Source organism: Somniosus microcephalus, chromosome 22 (assembly GCF_052327205.1).
Source record: "Somniosus microcephalus isolate GS21.2 chromosome 22, FLI_Smic_1.0, whole genome shotgun sequence".
NCBI lineage: Eukaryota > Metazoa > Chordata > Chondrichthyes > Squaliformes > Somniosidae > Somniosus > Somniosus microcephalus.
The window spans coordinates 51,188,514-51,205,152 of record NC_141008.1 but is presented as its reverse complement, the minus strand read 5'-3'; the positions used below and the strand labels follow the sequence as shown (position 1 = coordinate 51,205,152).

The window sequence follows — 16,639 nt, the reverse complement described above, 5'->3', positions numbered from 1 at the left end:
GAATAACACTTCACCTTTATTTTGGTAACATAGTTCGAGGGAGGAATAATGGCCGAGACACAGGGAGAAGCCACTGCTCTAACTAAATGCTCTCACCTGGATTGGATTGGGCTGATACGGCACCTTTTTGGAAGATGAAGCCATCTGGTCCAACTTGGATCAGCTGCTTCTAGTTAACTTCACACCAACTGAAAATTCTAACCCGAGACCTTACTTTATGGGTAAAATGCAGGAATGCTGCATTGAATCTCACCTCTCAAAATATGCCTCCTCTCTGATCATCCAGCTTAACCACATCACGGTCATTTGCTCCTGTTCAGGTGTGCTGCAAATAAAATGAATTGAAATATAATATTCTGAACGCAGGGGTCAAACCTGCACAATTAGCATTTTTTTTGTTTCTTCCCTCCCTCCTGAAGTTATTCCTCTCCACGCATCATTGATCATTTAATAATAAAACTTCCATTTATAGAGGACTTTATCATGTAGAAACGCCTCAAAGTGCTTCCAACAATGAATTACTTTTTAAAGAGTGCAGCGATTGTTATGTTGGCAATTGCACCGGCAACATCCCAAGAAACAGCCATGAGATGATCAATAGGTCAATCTGTTTATTGGCAGTGTAGGTTGAGGGATAGGAATTGTCCAGGACACCCTCTCTTTTCTTGCATTGTGTACCATCTACAACTCACCAAGGCTTCTTCGACAGCACCTCCCAAACCCGCAACCTCTACCGCCGAGAAGGACAAAGGCAGCAGGTGCATGGGAACACCATCACCTCCAAGTTCCCCTCCAAGTCACACACCATCCTGACTTGGAAATATTATTGGCCATTCCTTCATCATTGCTGAGTCAAAATCCTGGAAGTCCCTACCTAACAACACTGTGGGAGTACCTTCACCACACGGACTGCAGCGGCTCAAGAAGGCAGCTCACCGCCACTTTCTCCAGGGCAATTAGGGATGGGCAATAAATGCTGGCCCTGCCAGCGATGCCCACATCCTGTGAATTAAGAAATTAAAAAAATATAGTGGCAAGGAATTTTTAATGTTCATCTGAACTACTGGAACTATGGGACCCAGTTCAACAACTCATCCGGAGGACAGCACCGCTGACAATACAGGACTCCACTTCAGTACTGCACTTCTTAACTAACCCCTTAAAACTTTGCTGTAGCAGGCCTCAGGGCAAATTTTGTCCAAAACTCTCTTCTTTTACATAGGATTACATCGGATATACGGCACAGAAACAGGCCATTCGACCCAACCAGTCCAAGCCGGTGTTTATGCTCCACTCGAGCCTCCTCCCATCTTTCCTCATCTAAATCTATCAGCGTAACCCTCTATTCCCTTCTCCCTCATATGTTTGTCCAGCCTCCCCTTAAATGCATCTATACTATTCGCTTCAACCACTCCCTGTGGTAGCGAGTTCCACGTTCTTTGGGTAAAGAAGTTTCTTCTGAATTTCCTATTGGATATCTTGGTGCTTATCTTATAGTAATGGCCTCTAGTTTTGCTCTTCCCCACAAGTGGAAACATTCTCTCTGTATCCACACTATCAAATCCTTTCAGAATTTTATAGACCTTTATTAGGTCACCCCTCAGCCTTTTTCATGAGAAGAGACCCAGCCTGTTCATCCTTTCCTGATATGTGTATATATGAGGAAACACCTCCTACCTGCATCCCCTCCCAACATTAGGGCCACTGTGTGAGGGACGGTAAACAGAAACCTGCCATCCAGCTTTATCTGTCACCGCTCAATAGGCTTTGTTGCAAAACAGACTAAACATTTTTTTTTATTGCATGCTTTGACCACAACAGCTTTAGCCTTGTTAAGCAAAAGGACAAAAATTATACAGCATCTCAAATGTAATTTCTACCAAGAAGCTAGGGATTTAATATGAAGAGTAAGCAACCTTGAATACTTAGCCAAAACATGACATCTGCCCTGAAATACTTGTGAACAAAAATTTAAAATGATCTTGGTTAGGAAAATAAAAAATTGAAGAAACATAGCAGATTTTGGTATGGAAAGCAGATTGTCAGAGAGCAAGAGTCCAAATACATAGATACATAGATACATAGAAGATAGGAGCAGGAGTAGGCCATTCGGCCCTTCGTGCCTGCTCCGCCATTTAATGAGATCATGGCTGATCCTTTAATTCAGTATCCCGTCCCCGCCTTCTCTCCGTAACCCTTAACCCCTTTTGCCCGTAGAAATATATCTAATTCCCTCTTAAATATATTTAATGAGCTGGCGTACACTGCCCTCTGTGGCAATGAGTTCCACAGGTTCACCACTCTCTGAGTGAAGAAATTCCCCCTCATCTCTGTCCTAAATGGTTTAGCCCTTATCCTTAAATTATGTCCTCTAGTTCTGTTCTCACCCGCCAAGGGAAACATTCCTTCTGCATCCAGTCTGTCTAGACCTGTCAGAATTTTATACACTTCTATGAGGTCCCCTCTCAATCTTCTAAACTCCAGTGTGTACATCCCTAAACTACATAGTCTCTCCTCATAGGTCATTCCCGCCATTCCTGGTATCAGCCTGGTGAATCGCCGCTGCACCCCCTCCATGGCAAGAACATCCTTCCTCAGATGAGGCGACCAAAACTGTACACAGTACTCGAGGTGTGGTCTCACCAGTGCCCTGTACAGCTGCAGCAAGGTATCCCTGTTCCTGTATTCTAACCCTTTTGCTATGAAGGCCAGCATACCGTTTGCCTTCTTGACCGCCTGTTGCACCTGCATGCTCGCCTTCAGTGACTGGTGTACAAGAACACCCAGGTCTCTCTGTACTTCCCCCTCTCCCAATCTATTGCCATTTAAATAATAATTTGCCCTCCCGTTCCTGCACCCAAGGTGGATAACTTCGCACTTGTCCACATTATAGTGCATCTGCCATTTATCCGCCCAATCGCCCAGTCTGTCCAAATCGCTCTGGAGCTTCCTGGTCTCTTCCTCTGAGCCCACCCCACCTCCTAGTTTAGTGTCGTCTGCAAATTTGGAAATGCTGCATCCGACACCCTGATCCAGGTCATTAATGTAAATTGTGAACAGCTGGGGGCCCAGGACAGATCCCTGTGACACAAGCTGGGACTTACAGGACAGTTTGCGGGGGGGGGGGGGGGGCGCGGGAGAGCGAATCTTGACCTTGGCTATAAGATCTGAAAGGTTACTTGCTCATTTAGTCAGTTATATAGAAGGCGATAAGGAACCATTCGGACATTTTGTATATGTGCTTGTCTGCCCTCTTGAGCATCCCTGATTATAATCACTCAACCATTGGTGGCCGTGCCTTCTGTTGCCTAGGCCCTAAGCTCTGGAATTCCCTGCCTAAACCTCTCCACTTCTCTACCTCTCTTTCCTCCTTTAAGACGCTCCTTAAAACCTCTCTTTGACCATCTTTTGGTCACCTGCCCTAATTTCTCCTTATGTGGCTCAGTGTCAAATTTTTTTGTCTTATAACGCTCCAGTGAAGCACCTTGGGACGTTTTACTATGTTAAAGGTGCTATATAAATACAAGTTGTTGTTGTTGTACTTGTATATATGTAGCCACATTTGTACATTCTTTTGGAGGGTCAGAGATCCTCTTTGTTCGGCCCAGTCTTATCTATCACCCTTGGGCTATGCACGAAGAACGCGAGTGGTTAACTTGCCCCAGGACACCCGTCAATGATACTCCAATCCGGCCACCTTGTGGCCTGGGCATGACACTTCTTCTGGTTTGTGTTCCTCCCTGTGCTCAGTGTCTCCTGTAAAACATGGTGGCTGTGAGCGAAACGTGGTCATCCAAAACTCGGCTGCCCCGTGTCCTAACTCGCACCGAGTCCCGTTCACCCATCACCCCTGTGCTCGCTGACCTACATTGGTTCCTGGTTAAGCAACATCTTGATTTAAAAATTCTCAACCTTGTTTTCAAATCCCTCCATGGGCTCGCCGCTTCCTACCTCTGTAATCTCCTCCAGCCCTACAACACTCCGAGATATCTGCACTCCTCTAATTCTGGCCTCTTGAGCTTCCCTGATTTCACACGCTCCACCATTGGTGGCTGTACCTTGAGCTGCCTGGGCCATAAGTTCTGGAATATCCTCCCTAAACCTCTCCACCTCTCTCTCCTCCTTAAAACCCATCTCTTTGACCGTCGCCTGCCCTAATAACTCCTTATGTGGCTCTGTGTACTGTACTTCCAGTGTCCACACTTCTGCACTTTCTACCTTGGATCACATAACGTGTGCCAATTGTTCTGCCTGAATCCATGGTTCCCTGGGTGCTGGTACTCAGATTAAGGGTCCTTTCGTTACCTATAATTGTAACACTAACACACTAACACACGTGCAAGTTAATGATTGCGTACAGAGTAAATACAGCACATGATTTTCAGCATCATGCTCCTTATCTGCTACTAGGTGGAACGTTTCTTCCAGTAACTGGTCATTTAATAGTTATAGAAAACACATATGTTATTATAGAGACTGCATACCTGGAAGTGATTACAGGGCTGTAATTGAATCAAGGGGTTAAGGTGGCTCCATAAACCAAAAGGATAAAAATAAGTGGTTTAGACTATCCTTTGTAACCCAAGATTAGATTACAGCTTTAAATATCTATCCCTGGTTGCGACTGTTTAGTCTATTTTCAATCATTCAGTGCTGTCAACAGCTGTCAAGTGCGGATGCTGACTGTCAACGTGCGTTGTGTCCTTGATGCATGATGAGGAGGTTTATTAAAGGATAAATCTGCAGTTAATTACTGGCAAATTCTGTGCTCAGCATATATATTTACAATCAAATGTCAAAATCTTCTGCTCTTTTGCTACAATCAGTGCACGTGCTATTTATTTTCCTTCTCTCAATTTCCTTTCCTGATTGCTGACTCTTGCTAGGGTACGGTCCACAGGCACTGACAGCCCTCCAGTACCTTTCCCAAGTGGCTATTCTACATTCGCGATTGTTTATTTGCAGCCAAGTCTGATCCTGCTCTCGCCATATTTCCGCACATGCACTTTCCAGCAAAGGGGTCACTAAGTAATGAATAGGGGTGGGATTTTAGCCCTCCCAGTCCTGGGGCGCTGAGCCAACTGTGCACCTCCGACTTACCTGACTAAACTGGGAAATGCCAGCAGCATGCAGAAGGACAGGGACACAAAGCGGACGCCAGCCGGAGTTGCTGGTGGGCGGCTTGTCATCAGCTGTAAAAGCTGCTCAGCTTCCTCATCAGTGGGCCTAGATGACAAGATCACACACAGCATTACAATAACATACTGAGAAAATCAAAGGAGCTGCTGATTACACACAACAAAGCAGGATTAAGGGAGGAGGCAGTCAGTGATATATTGCACAGGAGACTGTGGAATGGTGGATCGATAATATAGTACACAGAAACCATGGGCGTGTGTGTCAATATTATTGTACATGGCAACTCTGGGACGTGTGCCTCAATGATGTACTGTGGTGCAGTATCAGTAATACAGTAGTGACAATGGTAAGGCGTCAGTAATAGAGAGATTGTGGGATGGGGCACATCAGTAACATACTGTAGAATACGCGATCAGTAATAAAGTACAGCGATAATGGAAGGGTAAATCGGTAATATACAAAGATTGCGGGGAGGGGTATGTCGGTAACATGATACTGCGCAGTGTCGGCAATACAGCATGGGAGGGTACGGCGATATGGAGAGATTGTGGGGAGGAGTGCGACAGTAATGCAACAGGCAGATTTCTGGGCGCATCACGGTGCACAGCAACTGTTGGGGGTTCTGCAGCGACTGTGGGAAGCAGGCGTTAGTTGAGCAGAGAACAGTGACTCAAGATTGGGTCCACCAGTAATGTGACTGTGTGTGTGCGTCTGTGTGAAAGTGGGTGTGTATTCACCCGCATGTGAATTTTCCTGCTTCCTGCCGTACCCCACCCCCCCCCGCCAGTATTTTCTCCTTCTATCCTTCCCTTCTTGTTGGGGTATGTTTCCATGAACCTGATCACTTTCCATTATATTACACAAGTTGCCATTATTCGTGTGCAGGGCTGATGATGATTGTCGACAGGTTGTTTGACCCCAAGAAGTAACACAGGAAGGCCTGATCCTGTTTTCACCCTACATGTGGACTTCCAGCAGGGGATATCAACCAGGTATAACAACCAAATTCCCTCTCTCTAATCCATGAGTCCGCAAAGCTGATTGTAGTAGCCCTACCACCATCCCAGCTATGGTCAGCTAACTCAGTACAGACCAGGGATCAAAGCCATAACCTTGCTGGTCTATATGGCTTGTTGAGTTGACTGGATCCCTTTTGTGTACATTTTTATGCACATTTATCTCACCATTGATAACACAAGACAAACTCCATCCCCAAAGTAATAGACCCATATATGGATTTTTCACACTCCGAGAACAGGGTATGATGCTAGATCTATCCCAACAAACACAGCACATACATGATCAAGATATCAAAAAATGGGTTATAACAGTTGGTTACAGAATTATTTGCTGCTATTTAACAGCTTAGTTTTTTTCGTGACTTTTGAAGACATCACCCACAAAAGTGGCGAAATGTCAAATTTGCATTTTTACACCGTCTTCTGGTTCCCTTTTCTAATAATTCAATGACCTTTGACACACAGCCTGCATTATCCCTCGAACAATAATCCCTGCCCAGGAACCTTTGAAATATTATCTCAGTCCGTACTTGAGTCCAGCGATTCCCATGAGTGCGCAGTAGAGCCGCAGCATTGCGCTTGCCTTCACCACGTTCTCCTCCTTCAGTGCAGAGTACACCGATATGTTAGGCTCCATGTCTGTGTCTGCCATGTCCTCGCCAATGCGACCGCTGCTGACCGTCGGGAGAATCGCCATTAGTTCCAGTAGCAGCTGCCGCCTCATCTGCCACAGCACCGAGCTGCTGCGCTCCCGCCTCCGCTGCACAACAACAACAGAACTCGGGAGTTACACTACACTCAAATAGTTTTGACTGGGGCAGGGAATAAACTAGCAGGTTAGTAACTAAGTACTTGCAGTGCACCAGTCTCTACTACCTAGAACATAGTAAAACCTGGAAAGCTTTTCAACAGAACCATCCCCCCACTGGATGCCTCCGTTACCCACTATTGCCCAGCTGGGAAGGCAGGTAAGTGATTATAGAATCACAGAACTTTACAGCACAGAAGGAGGTCATTCAGCACATCGTTTCTGCGTCAGCCAGAAAAATAGCTCTCCAGCCTAATTCCACTTTCCAGCTCTTGGTCTGTAGCCCTGTAAGTTACGACACTTCAAGTGCATATCCAAGTACATTTTAAATGCAGTGAGGGTTTTTGCCTCTACCACCCTTTCAGACAGTGAGTTTCAGACCCCCGCCACCCTCTGGGTGAAAGAAATTCTCAACTCCCCTCTAATCCTTTTTACCAATAACTTAAAATTTATACCCCCTGGTTATTGACCTCTTTGCTAAGGGAAATAAGTCCTTCCTATCCACTTTATCTAGGCCCCTCATAATTTTATACATCTCAATATAGTCTTCCCTCAGCCTCCTCCGTTCCAAAGAAAACAACCCCAACCTATACAATCTTTCCTTAGACCTAAAATACCCTGATCAGTTCCAGAATCGTTCTCTCTTTCTTTAAGGAAGTGCCTCCACTTTCTGTCAACTTTGATTTCCTCAAAATCTGTAAAAAGTGTAATTTTATTCCACATAAAAATTCCTTCTTGGTCTCATGTTGACGAATAACAACTTGCATTTATATAGCACCTTTAACATAGTAAAATGTTCCAAGGCGCATCACGGGAGCTTCATCAAACACAAATTGATACCGAGCCAAAGAAGGAGCTATTAGGACAGGTGATAAAAGCTTGGTCGAAGAAGTAGGTTTTACAAAACGTCTTAAAGGAGAGAGAGGTAGAGAGACGGGGAGGTTTTAGGAGGTTAATTCCAAAGCCTAGGGCGGAGACAGCTGCCAATGGTGCAGCGAAGAGTGTGGGGGATGGATAAGAGGGCAGATTTCAAGAAACGCAGAGTCCTTGGAGGGTTGTACAGCTGGAGGAGGTTAGAGAGATAGGGAGGGGTGTGGCCATGGAGGGATCTGAACATGAGATGAGAAGTTTAAAAATTGAGACGTTGGTAGACCGGGAGCCAATGTAGGTCAGCGAGCACAGGGGTGATTGGTGAACAGAGATGGTTTTGTCTGTGACTAAGATGGGAAAAAGGAGGAAAGAGAGGCGGAGAGGTTTAGATAGGGAGTTCCAAAGCTTAGGCAGCTGAAAGTACAGCCGCCAATGGTGGAAATCGGGGTTGCGCAAGAGGCCAGAATTGGATTGTATGCATGAACGCAGAACACAGGCATGTCATGATGCAAAATTGCACTGTGGCATTAGCACATATGGTATAATAATGGGCTGTCTCAGTGTCTCTCCCTGGTTCATGCTCTAATGTTTCAAAAAAACCCTGAGAATTAAAACAAAATTAAACAAGAGGAATCTAATCATTATACTGTACAAAGTCTTGAGTATCCTGTAGACCTGTTGAAGGCTTGCCCATTAAGATTGCAAATTCATTTTCCAAATCAGGTCACCCCTTCAGTCTGTCCCTACTCCTCACCTGCTGCCCATTGCGGATGAACATTCCAAACCAGGTTCTCACTTTAGCGTTAGTTCCCAGCAACAAGCCACTAACAAACGAGACCAGGTCAGTCACAGTATCTTCGGAGCCATCATTCTTGCACTGATCCAGGGTCAGGGCCACTCCGAGGCCTGGGAGGTGGCACTCCTCCACCTGTTGCACAACACAAAAAAAGAAAATCCAGAGTCAGAAAAGGCCATTCAGCCTGCTCCATCCACAATCCATGTATGGTTATTCTACCAGGGACTGGCCCCTGCTCCCACTGATCCTCTACTTTAGTGAGCACCAAGTTCCTATCCCTATCTTCCTTGAAAAAAAAATCAAGTGGCGTTATTGGTCAAGAGTTTCCGCTTTGGGCGCAATCGGCAATTTCGTCGCAAATTGCACTCATTTTCTGAAGTTAATTTTTTTGCTCAAGGGTCTGCTCAAACTCATTTGCATATCGAACGTAAAATCTTCAATGAACCAGCGCAATTTGGGCCAGCATTTTGGTATGCAATTTAAAAAACAAAACAAATTTTTTGCATTAAAAAATATTCCTTGATATATTTAAGAGTGGTAACCTGGTGCAGTTTTATAAATACAGCTGAAAATGGGTGAGTCACAAAAAATAAGCATTTTTAATCAGAGTGTCTAGTCCACCACCTGTGAGCAACCCAATTATAAATAACTGAAAATTACTTTAAAAAAAAGCTATGCTGAACTATTTGCTAGTTACATCGATGTACAGTAGTCAGTTTCTTAGTGAATTAGAAAATAATGTAAATGCTTTTAAAAAGGGGCCCTTGCACCTAAACAAAACCAGCTCAATTCTAAGACCCTCCTCGAAGGCCCGCTAACAGGCACAATTAGCAGAAACTTGCCATGGCGATTAATTCATCCTGGGGGCATGGCCAGTTTTTCTGGGCGGGACTGGCTTCCAGCGCAATGTTTTTGAAACCAGCGCAAAAGATCGCGGAAACTCGATTTGCGCTGGATGTAATTTGCGCTTGAAATTCCTCGATATTTTGCGCTGGTTTGCTCGATTTTTGGCGAAATACCAGCACAACTCCCGGTCATTATCTCTATATAACTCTCAATCCCCATTCTCAACAGATAACGATCCCACTCCCTGTTAAAGGTGCCAATTGACCCCAAAGCAACTGGCGTTCTTTCTTCGTAGTTCTTTTTTTTTTAAAAAGTGCGAGACTGAAATTTGCATGCATAACATTCGAGATGTGATGGGCTTGGATACATGCTAGATGTACGGCTTTCATTATATTGACACACAACTGCGCTATAAAAATTCATTCCGGGACCTCTGCAGCACTGCTAAGAATGCTCAGCAGCGCCACCAGCAGGCAGCTGAGCAAACAAATCGGCCCAGATATTCCGATCCTTACGGGTGGGTACGCGTTGTGCACCCACCCATAGGGACATCGGAAATGCAGGCTTCAGGCATGCGCTGAAAACGGGCATTTCCGATCTGTCAAGAATCCTCCTGACAGATCCTCCGGCTGCCCTGGAGAAGGGCCTAGGCGGGCGGATAGTTCCGCTTTTTGGAGACCCTCCGCCTGCAGAAAACACTTACAATTCTTACGCCTAGTAAAAGTAGGTGCAAGGCTTGCTTTTACCAGGATAAGAGTAGAAAAAAAGTTTAAAACATTTTTTTCCACCGATTAATCATTTAAAAATACTTTAAAAAAAGGTAAGTTTATTTTTAGCCCCGTAAAATACTTTAATTATTTTTTTCAAAAAATTAAATTTTTTGTTTAAAATACTTAATTTATTGTAATTTCAAGTCATTTTAAAAATGTGATGTTTTAAAAATTTATTTAAAGTTTTACTATGTTTTTTCATTGATTGCCATTCAGATATTTGACAGGTCTTCCTGTCAAGTGTATGAAGGGAGGTTCCCTTCTATGATTGGCTGCCCATGGCCCACGTGATCCCAGGGACGCTGCGAACTACATGCGCCCCTGGGATACGTGGGCCCTGCGCACTTGGAGTTTGGCGAGGCCCAGCATCGGAACTGTGCGCGTCCCGGGAGCCCTCAGGTAAGGGCGCAGATTTTTCCAGATCGCAGGCCTCCACCTGCGGGAGGCATGCGATCGGAAAATACGGGCCAATGTATCCTCTTTAAGGGCTGACACCAAATCCACTCAGGTGTACCCAGTGAAGATGAATGTAAATGAAAATGGACTTGTTCTCAAGTTGAGCAGATCAATGAAATGTTACACTGCTCCAGTCCACTGCTGTGAGTTGGTTAAGCAGATACCAACTGAAAATTAACCAGATACACAATGTCAGGCAGCACTGGGACTTGAAACGTTAACTGTTTCTCTCTCCACAGATGCTGCCTGACCTGCCGAGTATTTCCAGCATTTTCTGTTTTTATTATAGCACTGGAACTTGAGCTGATCATCGCAGCCTCTAGAATGGATGTGCTACCAGGTTTCTGCCAGTGCCCGAGGACAAATTACACGGTGCGAAATCATCTCTTACCACCATGGCTCGGACATTTAAGGCTTGGGTAGGATTCATCTTGCACAGCTGTCGAAGAGCCTCGGTTCTGCGCCGGCCCCCGACACTCTCCTCATCCTGTCGCTCGCCGTTTTTTATTAAGCCCCTGCAAACTGAACAGCAAAAGGCTCCGTGACACATACAAACTCACAATACTGTCACAAGGGAAATCACAATTTGGTGAAGATCAGAGCACGATTATATTTATAGCTATATTTTAAATGACTATTTTTCTTCCATTGTGTGAACCTCCCCAATGCCAAGCACCACCTTTGGCCAAGCAGGTGGACAGATGACAAGCTCCTAGATCTCTGCCACCTTATAACCAGCTACCAGAAGTGGTCCTGGTGGAGAGGGGGAAGAATACTCCTCTTCCACACAAAAATAACTAGGTCCCATTCAGAACTTCTCCATGACAATATGGTTGAGAATAATGCGAGAAGATAGAACAACCCCCTAGCTCATCACTCTGGCACCCTTCAGGAGGTGGTATAATGGCACTTTTGATACTTTGTGATTATCTCTCCCTACCCCCGACACCCAAGTGAATGAGCTTGGCAAGAACGAACACAAATTCCTACAGAACAAAATAAAGTCACAACGCATTATTTACAAGTGGACTCTTGGATTTTCGCAGGCTGTTTATTACGGCAGTGACAGTGTGAAAGGAAGACCTTTACCTTCATTGAAGCTATCAGGGACGTTGGCCACTAACAAACACATGAACCAGGATCCATTCCGAACATGCAGCAGAGCCTCAGCTACTTCAGTAATTGGCAACAGTGATGGAAGCTCTGTGGGGGGGAATTAAAGCACCATATCAATTATATATTAACAGTATTCTGTGCTACACCAAGGGCTTTATTTTGGAAAATTAAATGCTATTTACACCCAACAAAAATTGTATAAAGGTACCGGGGAAGTTAGGATCAGCAGATTATTGACTTTCTCCAAATTGGTGGGTTATTTCAAATTCCCTGACACTGGACGGGCTGGACCATTAGCAGACTGGTTTCTGCTATCAGATTAGCTATCTCATCAGTCACTACCTTGTATTTCAGGTTAACCTCCACTGCTGCTGATGTTCTGCAGCGAGCGACGGATCAACATCTCGCCTAAATTATGTTGTCGCAATGATATCCGAGGGTAAAACCCCTGGTCCGGACGGATTACATCCGTGCATTTTAAAATAATCCACGGAGGAGATAGCAGAGGCAGTACTACACATATTTAATAATTTGCTAGAACAAGGTGTAGTTCCAGAGGACTGGCGGATAGCTAACGTAATACCTATATTTAAGAAGGGAGATAGAACATGTCCAGGGAACTATAGACTAGTCAGCCTAACATTGGTGGTAGGAAAAACAATGAAATCCCTACTAAAGGAGAAAATAGAACATCTAGAAACCAAAAATATAATAAATAGTCAGCATGGATTTCAAAAGGGAAAGTCTTGCTTAACCAGCCTCATTGAAATTTTTGAAGAGGTAACAGAGAAGTAGACAAGGGTAATGCAGTAGATGTAATTTATCTAGATTTTCAAAAGTCCTTTGATACACTAATGAATAAGGTCAGAGAATGCGGAGTCAGGGGACAAGGAGCAGAATGGATAGCTAGCTGGCTTCAAGACAGAAAGCAGAGAGTAGGGGTAAAGGGTAGCTATTCAGAGTGGCAGAAGGTGGTGTTCCACAAGGATCAGTGCTGGGACCACTGTTGTTCACAATTTAAAATAATTTAGACTTTGGAATCAAAAACACAATTTCTAAATTTGCAGATGACACCAAATTTTGGGGGGGGGGGGGGGGGGGTAGTCAATACTGAGGAGGACACCAACAAATTACAGGACATTAATAAACTTGCAGAATGGGCAAATAATTGGCAAATGAAGTTCAACACAGATAAATGTGAGGTATTACATTTTGGTAGGAAGAATAGGGAGATCACTTATCACTTGGAGTGCGTGAGTCTGGGTGGGGTAGAGGAACAAAGGGATCACGGAGTACAAATACACAAATCACAAAGTAGTGACACAGGTTAGCAAGGCCATAAAAAAACAAACCAAGCACTAGGGTTTATTTCTAGAGGAATAGAATTGAAAAGTAGGGAAGTTTTGCTAAACTTGTATTGAACCTTGGTTAGACCACACTTGGAGTACTCTGTACAGTTCTGGTCACCATATTATAAAAAGGATATAGAGGCACTGGAGAGGGTGCAGAGAAGATTCACAAGGATGATACCAGAAATGCGAGGGTATACCCATCAGGAAAGGATGAACAGGCTGGGTCTCTTTTCTCTTGAAAAGAAAAGTCTGAGGGGTGACTTAATAGAGGTTTTTAAAATTATGAAAGGTTTTGATAGAGTAGACACAGAGAGAATGTTTCCACTTGTGGGGAAGAACATAACTAGAGGCCATCAATATAAGACAGTCACCAAGAAATCAAATAAGGAATGCAGAAGAAACTTCTTTACCCAGAGTGGTGAGAATGTGGAGCTCGCTACCACAGGGAGTGGTTGAAGCGAATAGTATAGATACATTTAAGGGGAGACTGGACAAGCATATGAGGGAGAAGGGAATAGAGGGTTACGCTGATAGATTTAGATGAGGAAAGACGGGAGGAGGCTCAAGTGGAGCATAAACGCCGGCATGGACAGGTTGGGCCGAATGGCCTGTTCTGTGCTATATATCCTATAATAATGTAATACAAATCTTACCTGCTTGAAGGATACACAGCACATCTGCAACTTCGTCCAGATACACCGGGCTCTCAAACAGTTCTGAAGACTTCATAAAAAATTCTCCATTTGTATCAGACACCTTCAACACACAAAAAAATCACAATGTTTGTGTTAATTAAAATTAGTTTTTAAATTATTTTCTCTGCTCCCTTCTTTCTCCTTTAATCTCCCCATCCCAAGTGCCTTCCCTGCCTGAAAATATGGGCTGCAGACTTGTTACCAGGCCCCTGCTGCTTTAGAGGATGGCTAGGTGTTGAGGCAGCCCACGTATGGCTGCCTCTCAGACTTTTTTTCACCCTCCCTGTAGAAAAACCTGTATTTTAAAGTACCCTCGAGACTGGGAACTGGAGGCATTAAACGGAAACCCTGTTCCAGTGGGTCAGGTGGACGTTAAAAATTCCACGGCAATGTTCAGAGAGGAGCAGAAATTCTCCTCATATAAATCTATATGGGGGAAGAGGGTGCTAATTCACATAACACCACTGTGTGGCACCACTGTGCCATTGCCAATTTAAAACACTGGGGTCAGCTCTCAGAATAGGAAGGTACTGTATTTAACAGGACATTTGACATTGTTGTACTACACCATTAGAAAAGGAAGAATTCACATTTATGTAGTGATTTTCATGATTTCAGGACATCCTAAAGCGCTTCACAACCAGTGACTGACCTTTGAAGTGTAATCACTGTTATGTAGGCAAAACTGCACACAAGAAGATGCCACAAAGAGCAAATTAATGACCAATTAATCCTTTTTGGTGTGTTGGCCAGGACCGGGAACCCTTCCTTGCTCTTCTTCAAATAGTGCAGTGGGATCTTTCCTGCCCACCTGAACAGGTAGACAGACCCTCAATTTAACATCTCAACTGAAAGATGACACCTCCGGCCGTGCAGTACTTCCCTCGGTATTGCTCTGAAGTGTCAGCCTCGGCTTTGTGCTGAAGTACCGGGGCAAACCTATATACAGGAAACTTTCTGGTATCCGGCACTGACGGGACCGAGCTGGTGCCGTACCATCAAAACTGCCGTAGAAACCAGCGCTAATGTTAAAACATACGGAGCTTTTGAGCTCCGTGTGAATCAACAAACCCTGTTGCTTAGCAACAGCTTCAAAATAGTCGGCCGCAGCTTAAAAGCGTCTCTGTAGCTAAGCAACAGCTTCAGCTAGGCCTTGCAGAGCCTGACTGGAAAAAAAAAGCAACGAGAAGTAAAAAAACTTATAGGAAACGGCTCCTGAATTTTGCCGGTAGATAGAGCTTTCCGGACATTTAACCTCCGGTTAAACTAAAGTTTCCTGTACAGAGATGGAAGTAAATCTCTCCTGTGTTTCTCTGCAAACAATATAATTGCAAAGCTGTGGCCCCGTTCTCTGCACAATTGATGTCTGACAAAAATACGACATTTCATCCTTTTTTCCTCCAATCTTCCCCTGAGGGCACTGACTTCTGTCAGGGATACAGGGACAGACTCCCTAAGGAGATGGTGGAAGCGGTTAGTATTGTTCATTCAAATGCAGATTAGATAGATTTCTTTCAGAAAATAACATTTAGGGATACAGTATATGAATAATTCGAGGCATGACGTGTGGGGAGTGTAGCGTGCTCGGGAGGAACAGGTGGCTTTGGACTTCTGCTTCCCAAAGCTCTCCACCACTGGGGGTTTTCCTCACCTCATGTCTGGGTCTGTTGTGGACTCACTGATGGAGATTGATTGCTGTGATTGGTCAACAATTCAATTATCGTTGTGTCATGCGACCTCCAGGATGGTAGAAGGCGAACTAGATGCACTTTGGTCTTTCTTCGTCTAGCAATTCCTATGTTTTTTTTTATATTCGTTCATGGGATGTGGGCGTTGCTGGCCAGGCCGGCATTTATTGCCCATCCCTAGTAGCCCTTGAGAAGGTGGTGGTGAGCCGCCTTCTTGAACCTCTGCAGTCCGTGTGGTGAAGGTACTCCCACAGTGCTGTTAGGGAAGGAGTTCCAGGGTTTTGACCCAGCGACGATGAAGGATCAGCGATATACTTCTAAGTCAGGATGGTGTGTGACTTGGAGGTGGTGGTGTTCCCATGCGCCTGCTGCCCTTGTCCTTCTAGGTGGTAGAGGTCGCGGGTTTGGGAGGTGCTGCCGAAGAAGCCTTGGCGAGTTGCTGCAGTGTAACTTGTAGATGGTACACACTGCAGCCACGGTACGCCGGTGGTGGAGGGAGTGAATGTTTAAGGTGGTGGAGGGGGTGCCAATCAAGCGGGCTGCTTTGTCCTAGATGGTGTTGAGCTTCTTGAGTGTTGTTGGAGCTGCACTCATCCAGGCAAGTGGAGAGTATTCCATCACACTCCTTACTTGTGCCTTGTAGATGGTGGAAAGGCTTTGGGGAGTCAGGAGGTGAGACACTCACCGCAGAATACCCAGCCTCTGACCTGCTCTTGTTGCCACAGTATTTATGTGGCTGGTCCAGTTAAGTTTCTGGTCAATGGTGACCCCCAGGATGTTGATGGTGGGGGATTCGGCAATGGTAATGCCGTTGAATGTCAAGGGGAGGTGGTTAGACTCTTGCTTGTTGGAGATAGTCATTGCCTGGCACTTCTGTGGCGCGAATGTTACCTGCCACTTATCAACTCAACCCTATGTACAGTATCATGGGCGGCTGCAGCAGTACCACTATCCGCACCCCCATCCCAAGTTGGGCATTCTCAACATTTTGTCCCTTAAATCATGATTTCTGTAAACTGTAGGTTGAAAAAAAAAAGCAAATAGCTGTAGCAGCCATTTTATCGTTCATTCAGGAATTCAGTAA

General features: G+C 44.8%; 1 protein-coding gene across 1 annotated transcript in view; it reads right to left on the bottom strand.

Annotated features, from left to right (window-relative positions):
* Window positions 1-16,639, bottom strand: part of ints2 (integrator complex subunit 2) — a 63,560-nt gene that overhangs the window by 42,980 nt on the left and 3,941 nt on the right. Inside the window, exons 4-10 of the mRNA XM_085964699.1 lie at window positions 13,826-13,928; window positions 11,794-11,907; window positions 11,096-11,226; window positions 8,591-8,764; window positions 6,689-6,918; window positions 5,101-5,226; window positions 254-325 (exon numbers count right to left, since the gene is read on the bottom strand). Of these exons, the coding sequence (XP_085820825.1) occupies window positions 254-325; window positions 5,101-5,226; window positions 6,689-6,918; window positions 8,591-8,764; window positions 11,096-11,226; window positions 11,794-11,907; window positions 13,826-13,928 (950 nt within the window). The remainder of the gene's footprint in view (window positions 1-253; window positions 326-5,100; window positions 5,227-6,688; window positions 6,919-8,590; window positions 8,765-11,095; window positions 11,227-11,793; window positions 11,908-13,825; window positions 13,929-16,639) is intronic.